Here is a 13,467-nt window from a genome sequence, read left to right as displayed (position 1 = left end):
TTGGATCTTCCTGAAGGAAAGGCCTGCCCTGCCCGGGGTGGTGAATCCCATCCCGGGTTCTCCAACCCCACATCCATCCCTTCCTAGCAGGGGATCTTCAAAAAAAAGGAAACAAAAAAAAGTGTTAAAGCATTAAATAAAATATTAATAATATGTAAAGTTAATAGAAAGGATAGAGTAATATATTAAAATATAAATAAATATGAGAATAATATATAGTAATATGGAATAATATAAAATCTATTAAAGTAATATAGAATAATATATAATGGGTGTAAATAATATATAGTAATACATAAAATTATATGTAAAATAATATATAATATATAAAACAATGTATGGTATATAAATAATATTTATATTATATTATATTATATTATATTATATTACGTTATATTATATTATATTACATTATATTATATTACATTATATGTATAATACTAATATATAATATTATACTATATTTATAAATAAATTATAATTATATGAAATAAGTATATATATATAGCTGTAGTTAATATATATCATATATAATGCATAATATATAATATGCATAATTACACATAATTAATAAAATTATATAATTATATATGTAATTATATTGTATAATTTTTATATATATATATATATAGCTGGAGCCAAGATCCCTTGAGACTACAAGAATACACATAAAATAATACATTATTTGATATGTATTATTTTACATATAAAATAAAATGTAAAATAATATATAATGATATATAAAAATAATATATAATAATATGTAAAATACATATTATTATATATTATTTTTATATATAATATTACATATTATATCACATATATATGTGATGCTATTGATGTGATATTATTTTTATATATCATATCACATATTATATCACACATATATGTGATGCTATATCAAAATAATATATAAAATATATATAATACATAAAATAATATATAATGATATGTAAGAATGATACATAATATATAAATAATGTATTAAATAACATATAAATAATATAAAAAAATATAAATAATATAGAATAACACATAAATACAAAGAATAATGTGAGGAATTGGAGGTTACTGCTCCGCCCTGTCCCCTGCAGCCACCCCTGTGGTGGGACCCTCCCCTGTCCTTCACCTCCCCCTCCCCAGGAGCAGCTTTTTGCCCGTGGCTCTGGGGCTGGGACAGGGCAGAGCCGAGGCCGAAGGCTCTGGATCCCTGCTGCTCTTGGCTTTTGGGGTCTGGAGCCGGGAAAACCCAAATTGTGACCCTGGAGATGGGAACAGGGTCAGGGTTCGACCTTCAGCCCTGGGCCGGAGCAGACTGCTGGGGAAAAGGAGAGCCAGGGAAAAGAGAAATCCAGGGAAAAGGGGGAGCAGGGAAAAGGAGAGCCAGGGAAAAGGGTGAGCCAGGGAAAAGGAGAGCCAGGGAAAAGGGAAATCCAGGGAAAGTGGGGAGCAGGGAAAAGGAGAGCCAGGGAAAAGGGAAATCCAGGGAAAGTGGGGAGCAGGGAAAAGGAGAGCCAGGGAAAAGGGAAATCCAGGGAAAAGGAGAGCCAGGGAAAAGGGAAATCCAGGGAAAAGGAGAGCCAGGGAAAAGGGAAATCCAGGGAAAAGGAGAGCCAGGGAAAAGGGAAATCCAGGGAAAAGGGAAATCCAGGGAAAAGGGAGAGCCAGGGAAAAGGGAAATCCAGGGAAAAGGAGAGCCAGGGAAAAGGGAAATCCAGGGAAAGTGGGGAGCAGGGAAAAGGAGAACCAGGGAAAAGGGAAATCCAGGGAAAAGGAGAGCCAGGGAAAAGGGAAATCCAGGGAAAAGGAGAGCCAGGGAAAAGGGAAATCCAGGGAAAAGGGAAATCCAGGGAAAAGGGAGAGCCAGGGAAAAGGGAGAGCCAGGGAAAAGGGAGAGCCAGGGAAAAGGGAAATCCAGGGAAAAGGGAAATCCAGGGAAAAGGGAGAGCCAGGGAAAAGGGAGAGCCAGGGAAAAGGGAGAGCCAGGAAAAGGGAAATCCAAGGAAAAAGGGAGAGCCAGGGAAAAGGGAGAGCCAGGGAAAACACATCCAGAGAAAACACATCCAGTGAAAACAGAGATCCAGGGAAAACAGAGAGCCGTGGAAAAGGGAGATCCAGGGAAAACAGAGAGCCAGGGAAAACACACCCAGGGAAACCAGAAATCCAGGGAAAACCCTTGGCTCAGGAGAAGCAGCAGTTTCGGATGCAGGGTTTTGGATGGATCCCATCACTCCTGCAGAAATCCCTGCCACCAACGGGTTCTGAGCACAGCTGTCACACACCAGCTCTGCTCCTTGCCAGAACTTATTTTTTCCCTCTTTTTCCCTAAGGGAGCCCTCGCTATCAGCAGAGGAGCCAGAGCCAGGGCTGGGGAAGGGAGAGCAGCCACGGATCTACCGGAGTTCGGGGCTGGAGGTGACACCAGGCAGGCTGGTGTCTCCAGGGTGACACCTCAAATCCATCTCAGCTGGCAGCAAAGAGTTTACTCTGATCCTTCATCATCCATGGAGACAGGAATCTGTGATCCCTCATCATCCACGGGGACAGGAATCTGTGATCCCTCATCATCCACGGGGACAGGAATCTGTGATCCCTCATCATCCACGGGGACAGGAATCTGTGATCCCTCATCATCCACGGGGACAGGAATCTGTGATCCCTCATCATCCATGGGGACAGGAATCTGTGATCCCTCATCATCCATGGGGACAGGAATCTGTGATCCCTCATCATCCACGGGGACAGGACAGGGATAGGAATCTCTGATCCTTCCCCATCCACAGGGACAGGAATCTCTGATCCTTCATCATCCATGGGGACAGGACAGGGATAGGAATCTCTGATCCTTCCCCATCCACAGGGACAGGAATCTCTGATCCTTCATCATCCACGGGGACAGGACAGGGAAAGGAATCTCTGATCCTTCCCCATCCATGGGGACAGGAATCTGGATTTGGAGCAGGGACAGCAAGACCAGCTTGAACTCACCCCACCAGCAGCTCCAGAGGGGGTTTGGGGCAGGAAAACCCCTATTAATTAATTAATAAATTAATTATTAATTCATTAACTGGTGGTGGCCGTGGCACGGTGCGCTGTGGCAGCTGCGGGCAGCAGCCAGGCCCAGCTTCCCCCGCCTTCTGCCCAGTTTGAGGATTTATTTTAATTAATTGCTGAGCCCCAGATGCATTAAAGGTGAGCACTGGCAGCAAACCTGCAGGAAGGGAGCACAGGCAGCTCGATAAAATCAATGGGGTTTGTTTGGCCTCGGATGCTGCTGCTGGATGAGGCTGTGGAGCTGCAGCTCCGGCTGGGATGTGCCAGCCCTGGAATGTTTGGGGTGGTGGGCACAGCCATGGCAAGCTGCAGCTCCTTTTGGCCAACGTTCCCACCCCCTTGTGAGCCCCAGGTGGGATGGAGAAAGGACAGGGGTGGGAGACAACACCTCGGATGTCCCAAGCATGGCCCTGAGCTCCACATCCTCATGGATCACGGAATTACGGAATCAGAAAATCATGGAACGGTTTGGCTGGGAAAGGACCTTAAAACTCATCCAGTTCCACCCCCTGTTGGGGTGGGCAGGGACAGCTCCCACTGTCCCAGGCTGCCCCAAACCCTGTCCAGCCTGGCCTTGGACACTGCCAGGGATCCAGAGGCAGCCACAGCTGCTCTGGGATGCCCCGTGCCACCCTCCCATCCCACAGATGTGCCTGGCCCTGGCTCCTCCAGCTGTTTTTGGGGCAGCAGCAGCTGTTTCCCCCCAGCAGCAAAGCCAAAGCAGCCTCAGGAGCTGCTGGGCCACCGAGGGAAGGCCCCATGTGTCACCTCCAGCAGCCACGGGGCTCCTCCTGCTCAAAGCAGCCGAGTTTTCCCCTGGGAGCAGGGATTTGATCTCCTGGCTGCCTTCTGGAAGGGATGGCAGAGCCTGGCAGTGCCATCGGCTTCCTCGTGACCTTGACCACAGCGGTGGCACCGCCAGGGCCACCTGGGCTGCCACACCGAGGGGCTCCATCCTGCATCCCACGGCTGAGCAGGGACATTTCCCACTTTTCCCAGGGCTTTTTGAAAGCACCACCGTGGGTGGCACCCGTGTCACCACGGGGCGCCTTCTGATCCCACTCTGCCCACGGCATTCCCACGCCTGCACACCCCGAATTCCGCTCTGGGAATTCATCAATAAAACCCTGTTGAGCCGCCGGGGGTCGGAGCTGCTTCTTTCCCAAAGCCAGGGGAATTCTGTGCCGGATTTCAGGCCGGATCCCCGCTCCGGGATGGGCTCTGTGCCTCCCGCAGCGCTGCAGTGCCCGGGGTTTGTTTTCCTCATCCACCGGCCCCGAGGCCCGGCAGGAGCAGCCTCGGGGCCATTTCCACACCGTCACTCCCCGGTGCCGCAGCCCCGGATCCTCCTGGATCCTCCGGAGCATCTCCCCCGGCTCCTCCCGGAGCATCCCCCCCGGATCCCCCCGGCTCATCCCGGAGCATCCCCGCCGGATCCCCCCGGCTCCTCCCGGAGCATCCCCTCAGGATCCCCCCGGCTCCTCCCGGAGCATCCCCCCCGGATCCCCCCGGCTCCTCCCGGAGCATCTTCCCCGGATCCTCCTGGCTCCTCCCGGCAGGGATTTCCCGGGATCTGCGCAGCCCCTCTGCAGAGGGGCAACCCCCAGCGCTCTGTTCCCAGCCTGGGGTTTCTTCATCCCAGGAGAATCCCAATCCCAGGAATGTCCCCACTGCAGGACCGGCCCCATCCTGGGACCGGCCTCATCCGAGCACCATCCCCATGCCCACCCCAGGAGCAGCCGCATCCCAGGAGGATCCTATTCCAGCAATCCCCCATCCCAGGAGTGTCTCCATCCCTGGAGCATCCTCATCCAGTAGGATCCCCGTAACAGGACCGTCCCCATCGCAGCAGCATCCTAATCGCAGTAGGATCTCTGTTGATAGGAGCATCCCGATCCAGGAGCACCCTGTTCCCAGGGGTCTCCTCTCCCGGCAGCGCCCTATTCCCAGGATTATCCCAATCCCGGAGCGCCCCTACCCAGGAGCCATCCCGCACCCTCCAAGGTCACACCTGTAGGACCGCGGGGATGGGGACGGTGGCACCCCCGAGCTCCATCGCTCCGGTGACCCCGCAGGGCTCTCCCCACCCCGGCCACCCCCTCGCCGATCCTACGGGCTTTTCCCGTCCCCCGTGTCCCACCGGGACGCTCCCACCGCTCACCTTCAGGTCGGGGGGCTTGGAGCGCGGCGGAGGTGGGACAGCGCCCGCCTCGGGGGCCGCCGCCGCCTCGCCGGCCTTGCCCTCCATCACGCCGTGACCGGGCGACTCCCCCGCGGCGCCGGGATCCTCCTCGGGCTGCTGCAGCTCGTCCGAGCGGCACCGCTTCATCCCGGGAGCGCCGTGCCCGCGGCGCGCGGGGGGCGCCTACGGCCGCGGCGGCGGCGGCGGGCGGCGCCCCGGCGGCCGCTGCGGGGCCCGCGGGCTGCGCGGCCCCGGCCCGCCCGCCCCGCCGAGCCCGGGCCGGGCGGCGGCTCCGCGCCGCGGCGGCTCCGCGCCCGCCGCCGGCACCGGCATCGCCGCCGCCGCCGCGCCTGACGGACAGCGCCGCCGACCAATGGCGAAGCGAGGGAGGAGGGGCCTCGCGCGGTGATTGGCGAAGGGTGCTCGGTGGGCGGTGCTGGCGGGAGGAATTAGCCAATGGAGACGCGCGGAGGGCGGAGCCGCCGCTGGTGATTCGCGGAGGCGGAGCGGAGCTGGAGACGGGCGCGCCGCCTCCTGCCGAGCTGCTCCGCGCAGCGCGGGATGGGGGAGCGGCAGGCGGCGTCTGAGCTCCCCCTTTTGCTTGCCCTGCTTAAATACGTCATTTCACGGTCGTTCTCTCTTTTTGGAGTATTTTTGCTCGTCCCCCGCGGGGGTGCGCAGAGGCCGCACTTCGTGAGACTACAAATTCCATGAGGCTTTGCGGCCCAGCAGACTACAACTCCCGGCGTCCCCCCGCGGGCCGGGAGAATAAACTCAATTTTAATGTAAATAAACTACATCTCCCGGCGTGCCCCGCGCGCGGGGTGCGCCCGGCCTCCTCCCCCTTTGCCCTGCGGCGCGCCGACAAACGTTCCGCGCACACTCAGCGCGGCCGGTGGAGGCGCTTCCCCTCGGGAGAAGGCGGCGGCCGCGGGGGTCGGGGAGGCGGGAGGGGCGGGGGGTGGGGGGGGAGAGGAAATCCTCGGGGAGGTTCCTCCCCGAACGGCGGCAGCCTGGCAGGGCCCGAGAGCTGCCCGCGGTGGGGAGGGGATAGCGGGGCGGACCCGGAGGACATGGAGGGCGAGGAGGCCCCGTCATGGCGGGGTCCCGGCGGGGCCGTGCGGGAGCTCTGCCGCTCCTTCGGCCACTACAACCGGCACCTGGCGCGGCTGCAGCACAACCTGCGAGAGACCAAGAGGTTCTTCCGCGACGTCAAGTTCTCCCAGGGACATCCCTTCGCCTCGGCGCCTGCCGGTGACGGCCCCCGCTCCGCCTGGGATGGGGATGGGGGTCCCGGGGACGGCGGTGAGAGAGGGGCGGGGGTGCGAGGGTGAGGGGTCTGTGGGGGTAAAGGGGAAACCTCTGCGGGTGAGGGTCTCTGGGGGGCTTGTGAGGGGTCTCTGGGGGGCTTGTGAGGGTTGCGGTGCGGAGTGAAGTGTCCGGCTTGGGGGGGCTGTCATGGGGGTACAGGGCTGGGGGTGCCTGGAGGGTGGGAGAGGTTTTGTGGAGTGAATGGAGTTGGGCAGGGGGTGATTTTAGGATGGGGATGAGGAAAATATTCTTCTCCCAGAGAGTGCTGGGCGCTGCCCAGGCTCCCCAGGGCATGGGCACGGCCGCAGAACTCCGGGAGCGTTTGGGCACCGCTCCAGGGATGCCCAGGGTGGGATTTTGGGGGGGTCTGTGCAGGGCCAGCGGCTGGAGCCACGATCCCTGTGGGTCCCTTCCATGGATTTATGATGGAGACCCTCTCCCCCTGACCCCCACCTGCAGCTCCAGCCCCGCAGGGAGGGGAGGGGGGTTCAGGAGAGGCAGCAGCTGGGAGGGGGTGGCATGAGGGGCTGGCATTCCCTGCTTGTCCCGGAGTTCCGTGGGAATTGTGCCCTCATTCGGGGGCTCGCTGCTCATCTTCTGCTGTTGACAGACAGAGCTACGGGTGGCACGGGCAGGACTTGGTGTTTTCATGAGACTGCCTCGTGAGAGGGGCTCAGTGTGACGTGAAACGTCCATAAAGATCTTCTTCATTCACCCCCAAAAGGCTCCAGAGTCATCTCTCATGGCCACTTGTCCAGGATTCTTGTCCAGGATTCTTGGACCTGCTCATCTTGCACTCCAAATCCTGGTTTCACGTTCCAAGTGTTGAGTTTTTTCTGTCTGTGTATATATAAAAAAAAAAAAAAAATTGGTTTTGGGCTGATCTGGGGTTCATTTTCCCCTCGTGGTGCTGTGGAGTTGTGGCTGGAAAGGTTTTGGGAACACCTGGGGGTTTTGGGAAGTGGCTGCTGCCCCTCTGCCCCTCTCACCAGGCTGGGTGGGGAAGGAGATTTTGGGAAGGGGCAGAGCCACGTGACCCTGTGGTGTTTGGAATTTGGGATTGTTCTGCCTGGAGGAGAGGGGGATTTGGAGTGACCTGAAGGAGCTGACGAGAAAAGATGGAATATTTCCAAGGGATGGAGTGCAGCACACAGGGAATGGCTTCCCACTGCCAGAGGGCAGGGAGAGAAGGGATTTTGGGAATAAATCCTTCCCTGGGAGGGTGGGGAGGGGCTGGGATGGAATTCCCAGAGGAGCTGGGGCTGCTCCATCCCTGGGAGTGTCCCAGGCCAGGTTGGAGATTGGATAAAGTGAATGAAATGGGAAAAATTGGTAAAAATGGCACCCTGGGATAGTGGGAGGTGTCCCTGCCCATGGGATTGGATGATCCCTTCCAACCCAACCCATTCCAGGATTCCCTGGGCTACTTTGGATGGGATGTTGGGAATAAATCCTTCCCTGGGATTCCCAGGGAATCCATGGCTGCCCCATCCCTTGGAGTCCCCAAGGTCAAGTTGGATAGTGGATAAAAAATGGATTAAAAATGGGGAAAAAAATAGATAAAAATAAATAAAATATAGATAAAAATACAGCTGAAATATGGATAAAAATGTGATAAAATGCAATCTGGGATAGTGGGAGGTGTCCCTGCCCATGGGATTGGATGATCCCTTCCAACCCAACGCATTCCAAGATTCCCTGTGCTGCTTTGGATGGGATGTCGGGAATAAATCGCTCCCTGGGAGGGGCTGGGATGGAATTCCCAGGGAATCCGTGGCTGCCCCATCCCCGTGAGCCCCCAGAGCCAGGCTGGATGTGGCTGGGATCAAAGCAGGATCGTGGAAATCCTCTTTTTTCCCTTGGGGAGGTTTTTAGGTGTCAGGAAGTTTAAGGCGCGCAATTATCCGTGACTTTTCCCCAAAATCTGCCCTTCAGGTGGTACCAAAGTAGAGGAATTTCATCCAAGGACTTGAGCAGGGTCAGTTTTGTGCAGCACAGAGGGAGCTGGGCAGGGGGAAAATAAACCTGGAAAATAAACGTGGATGTCTTGGAAACCAAACCAACGTGCAGGGTTTGCTTCTGGGGCACCTGCAGGATGGATTGGGACAGCACAGGGAGGGAAATTCCCTTTGGATCAGCTTCCAAACACAGCCAGGGCTGAGTATCTGCTGAGTATCTGCTGAGTAGGAGCCCCTGAACCCCTCAGGTGAGCTCAAGGAGCCAATAAATCCTTTTATTTCCCACTTTCCCTGCTTGGAGGGTGACACAACACCCATCACTCCGAGGCTTTGCTACTCCGAGGTTACTCCCAGGTTACTCCTGGTAGCAGAACTGAGCTGGATCCAGGGGCAGCCACTGTTTGTGAGGGAAGGGAAAGTCGTGTTTGCTCTGCCTTTCTTTCCCAGGGAGTCAGCAAAATCCTGGCTCTTCCCCAGAGCTCCCTCTCCTCGCTGCAGGCAGGCTGGGAATTTGGGGATCCTTTAATTCCAGCCCCAAACCCCCCCAAAAAAATCACTGGGGTACAGCAGTGGAATTATTAAAGGATTATTAACTGTTAATAATTCCTTAAGTGGAATTATTGAAGGATTATTTGTATGGATGTACAAATGGAATCCTGGGATGGTGTTCCAGGAATTGTCTTTTGGTAGTTTGGGAATGTTTTCCTCCAATCCTGAGGCTTTTGGGTTCTTGGAGAGCTTTAAAAACAAAACCTGAGTTAGGGATTTGCAGCATAAAATAAGTAAAGATATGAAAAAAAAATCAGTTTTTTTTTTTGCTCGTTGGGGTTGTTTTCTTTGTGCCTGTAATGATTGGAACAATCTGACCTGGAAACCTGAGGGTTTGGAGGTTTCTTTTGCCTTATTTTGGGAAGTTTTTGAGGAAATCCCCAGAGTTTTGGGCAGCAACTGGGAGTTCCCTTAATGGTGTGTGCTGGGGCTCAGCTTCCCTAAATAAATGTATTTTTTAGGGTGTTATCCAGAGGCTTTGGAGGTGTTTTTGTGCTGATCTCTGCTGGGTGATGGGTTTATCCTGTTCAAATGTGAGCTCTGCTGATATCAACGTGATCCCCTAAGGATTAGGGCTCCTTCTGGGGGTAAAAAGTTGGGTTTAAGAGCAGTGGAAAGATGGTTGGGCTGGGATTTGTGGAATAACTCCTCAGGCTGGTGAAAAGATTTCCCAAGGAGTTTCAGAGGATGGAATTTGGCTCTGCAGCCTTTGGAGCTGCTGAAATCAGAATTAATTGGGTTTTTCCCCTCCTGGAATCAACACCTCTGTGCTGATATGGAACTAAAAGTGGATTTATTTAGAATTCCAGACTGGTTTGGGTTGGAAAGGACCTTAAACCCCATCCAGTCTCACACGCTCCAGGTTGCTCCAAGCTGATTTTGGACACCTCAGTTGATACAAATATGTTGAGATTAAATCTCGTGGTGCTCAAAGCCTGCTGGAAGTCACAACCAGCAGCTCAGAAATGGCCGGAATCCTTGGGAAAACCCTCAGGATTGGCAAAAACAGGGTCTGGAAAATGGAATAAAGGCGAGCGAGACCATCAAAGTGCAGGAAAAGGGATGAGTCAATGCTTGGAGCTTCCATAGATTCCGTAAATCCGAGCTGAGGTTGTTCTGCTCAGCTTTGAGTGGATTTGGAGAGGAGTCCTGCTGAGAGCCGCCCTTGTTCCGTGGACAGGCCTCCTTTCATCCCGGGAATTCATGGGATGTGTGCCCCGGGGCTGCCCCGCGCCTTGGGGTGTTGGTCACATGGGCCGAGCTGGGATGGAGCTGGGATGGAGCTCCAGCTCCTGGCACAACCTGGAACGTGGCTGCGTCCCGCTGGGAAGTTCTGATCCCACTTTTTGTTGGGTCCCTCCCACCCTGGATCCGTGTCCATGCTGATCACGGGGTGTGGAAACACAGGAAAGATGTTTTAACTTCAGATCTTGGGAAAAAGATGGGTGTGGGAGGACCTTGGGAAAGGTGTTTTAACCTCAGATACTGGGGAAAAGATGGATGTGGTATTGGGAGAAGTTCTGATCCTGCTTTTTGTTGGGTCCCTCCCACCCTGGATCTGTGTCCATGCTGATCACGGGGTGTGGAATCACGGAAAAGGTGTTTTAACCACAAATCCTGGAGAAATGTTGGATTTAGGAGCACCTTGGGAAAGGTGTTTGAACTCTGGATCCTGGAGAAAAGATGGATTTGGGAGGACCTTAGGAAAGGTGTTTTAACCCTAAATCCTAGAGAAAAGATGGATGTGGTGTTAGGAGAAGTTCTGATCCCACTTTTTGTTGAGTCCCTCCCACCCTGGATCCGTGTCCCTGATGACCATGGGGTGTGGAATCACGGGAAAGGTGTTTTAACCACAAATCCTGGAGGAAAGATGGATGTGGTTTTAGAAGAAGTTCTGATCCTGCTTTTTGTTGGGTCCCTTCCACCGTGGATCTGTTTCTGTGTTGATCACGGGGTGTGGAAACACAGGAAAGGTGTTTTAACCACAAATCCTGGAGGAAAGATGGATGTGGGAGGACCTTGGGAAAGGTGTTTAACCATGGATCCTAAAGAAAAGATGGATGTGGTGTTGGGAGAAGTTCTGATCCCAATTTTTGTTGAGTCCCTCCCAACCTGGATCCGTGTCCGTGCTGATCACGGGGTGTGGAAACACAGGAAAGCTGTTTGAACCTCAAATCCTGGAGAAAAGATGGATGTGGTGTTAGGAGAAGTTCTGATCCTGCTTTTTGTTGAGTCCCTCCCAACCTGGATCCGTGTCCGTGCTGATCATGGGAATCACAGGGAAGTTGTTACAACCTTGGATCCTGGAGGAAAGATGGATGTGGGAGGACCTTGAGAAAGGCATTTTAATCATGGATCCTAGAGAAAAGATGGATGTGGTGGGACATTAGAAGTTCTGATCCTGCTTTTTGTTGGGTCCCTTCCACCCTGGATCCGTGTCTGTGCTGATCACGGGGTGTGGAAACACAGGAAAGGTGTTTGAACCTTGGATCCTGGAGGAAAGATGGATGTGGTGGGACATTAGAAGTTCTGATCCTGCTTTTTGTTGGGCCCTTTCCACCCTGGATCTGTTTCCGTGTTGATCATGGGGTGTGCAAACACAGGAAAGGTGTTTTAACCACAAATCCTGGAGAAATGTTGGATTTGGGAGCACCTTGGGAAAGGTGTTTGAACTCTGGATCCTGGAGAAGAGATGGATTTGGGAGGACCTTGGGCAAGGTGTTTTAACCTCAGATACTGGGGAAAAGATGGATGTGGTGTTAGGAGAAGTTCTGATCCTGCTTTTTGTTGGGTCCCTCCCACCCTGGATCTGTGTCCATGCTGATCATGGGGTGTGGAATCACGGGAAAGGTGTTTTAACCTCAAATCCTGGAGGAAAGATGGATTTAACAGGACTTTGGAGCAGTTTCCCAGTAGCCAAAGGAGCTCCAAGAAGGAATTCCCTGGAAAGGAAATTTTCACCTTGATAAGGGGAATGGCCTTGAGCTGAAGGAGGGAAGGTTTAGATGGGATATAGGAGGAAATTCCTTTCTGTGAGGGTGGGGAGGGGTTGGGATGGAATTCCCAGAGAACCCGCTCCATCCCTGGAGTGTCCAAAGCCAGGCTGGAGCATCCTGGAATGCTGAAGGTGTCCCTGAATGGCAGAGAAACAGGATAAGCTTTAAGGTCCACCCCAAACCATCTCAGGATTCTCCATCTATATAAATAATCCTTCAATAATTCCATTTAAGCTGCTGTATCCCTGTGATTTTTCGGAAATATTTTTGCTGGACTTGAGGATCCACCACTTCCAAGCCTGCCTGGAACGAGGAGAGGAAGGAGAGGGGGCTCTGCTGCCTCTTTTGCCTTCAGAAACCTCAGCAGAGAAAAGGCTCTGCCTCTGCAGCCCTCCCTGAATTGCTTTTTTCATGCTCCAGATCCTGAATCCCAGGAGAAGCTCCAAGGAATGTCCCCAGATCAAAGCCATCCGACAGATGAAGGCTCAAATGTGCAATTTGTGGGATTTTCCCAGATCTTTATCTTTTGGGAGCGCCTGGTCAGCTTCCAGCCCTCTGGTCACTTGATGTGGCTTGTTTGGAAAACAATCCCAAAACTCACACTTCAAGGAGTGTTTCCTCCCTTAAACCATTCCCAAACTCGGGGTTTGGGGCTCAGAATTGGGGTTCTGTGGGGCAGAGATGCAGTGCTGGGCCACTAAGAGAGTTTTTCCTTAGTTTTAGGCTGGAAAAACTCCTCCAAAATCCTATTTCCAGCTGGAACACTTGAGGGGAAGGCAAACCTTGGGCAGGGTTTTAAAGAAGCTTTAAACCAATCTAAGACTACACAAAGTGCTCCAAATTTGGCTGATTTTAATTAAACTGGAGTGATTAAGCTGTCAGAATCAGGAGAGTGATGTGTTGTAGGATCTCTTTAATGGGGTTTTGAGGATCCTGGTGAAAGAGAGGATCTTGTTTTCCTGACAATTTGGGCTGCTAGAACATGACTCATGAAAAAAAAGAATTTTAACAGCAGTTTTTAACAGCATTTTTGACCCTGTAAAATCCCTTCCAGTATCAGAGCAATCCTGGTGCTTTGTACCTTTCAAATTGGGCATTTTTTAGGGACTGGTGGCTCCATTTCCCATTTACTTTCAGTCCTGGGCCATGTGCCCTGGAATTTTTGTGTTCCTGAAGTGCAGCAGGTGAGGGATTTGTTTGTGTCTGTGTTTTTGGGGCTGTCAGGGCCGTTCTGCTGCTGGGCACGAGGGTAACGCTGCATTTAGCTCTTGCCAAAGCGGGATTTAGGACTTTTTAAAAAAGAATACAGGAGCTAAACTCCGCCCTGAGCCTGAATTAGCGCAGCCAGGTGATGTTTCTGGGGTGTGAGGGAGATTTGTGGGCTCCGAGGTGTTCCAGAACCTTCTGGCTGGCAGCA

The 13,467-nt window shown here is 52.6% G+C and overlaps 2 protein-coding genes across 2 annotated transcripts in view; one reads left to right on the top strand and one right to left on the bottom strand.

The window, feature by feature from the left end:
- TMCC2 (transmembrane and coiled-coil domain family 2) overlaps positions 1-5,434 on the bottom strand; it is a 29,233-nt gene extending 23,799 nt beyond the window's left edge. The window contains exon 1 of the mRNA XM_068173006.1: positions 5,216-5,434. Within this exon, the coding sequence (XP_068029107.1) occupies positions 5,216-5,383 (168 nt within the window). The 5' untranslated portion in view covers positions 5,384-5,434. The remainder of the gene's footprint in view (positions 1-5,215) is intronic.
- Positions 5,435-6,176: 742 nt separating this feature from the next.
- DSTYK (dual serine/threonine and tyrosine protein kinase) overlaps positions 6,177-13,467 on the top strand; it is a 28,219-nt gene continuing 20,928 nt past the window's right edge. The window contains exon 1 of the mRNA XM_068173243.1: positions 6,177-6,541. Within this exon, the coding sequence (XP_068029344.1) occupies positions 6,310-6,541 (232 nt within the window). The 5' untranslated portion in view covers positions 6,177-6,309. The remainder of the gene's footprint in view (positions 6,542-13,467) is intronic.

This window comes from Anomalospiza imberbis, chromosome 26 (assembly GCF_031753505.1).
Source record: "Anomalospiza imberbis isolate Cuckoo-Finch-1a 21T00152 chromosome 26, ASM3175350v1, whole genome shotgun sequence".
NCBI classification, from domain to species: domain Eukaryota; kingdom Metazoa; phylum Chordata; class Aves; order Passeriformes; family Viduidae; genus Anomalospiza; species Anomalospiza imberbis.
This window is presented reverse-complemented; position numbering and strand designations above follow the sequence as displayed.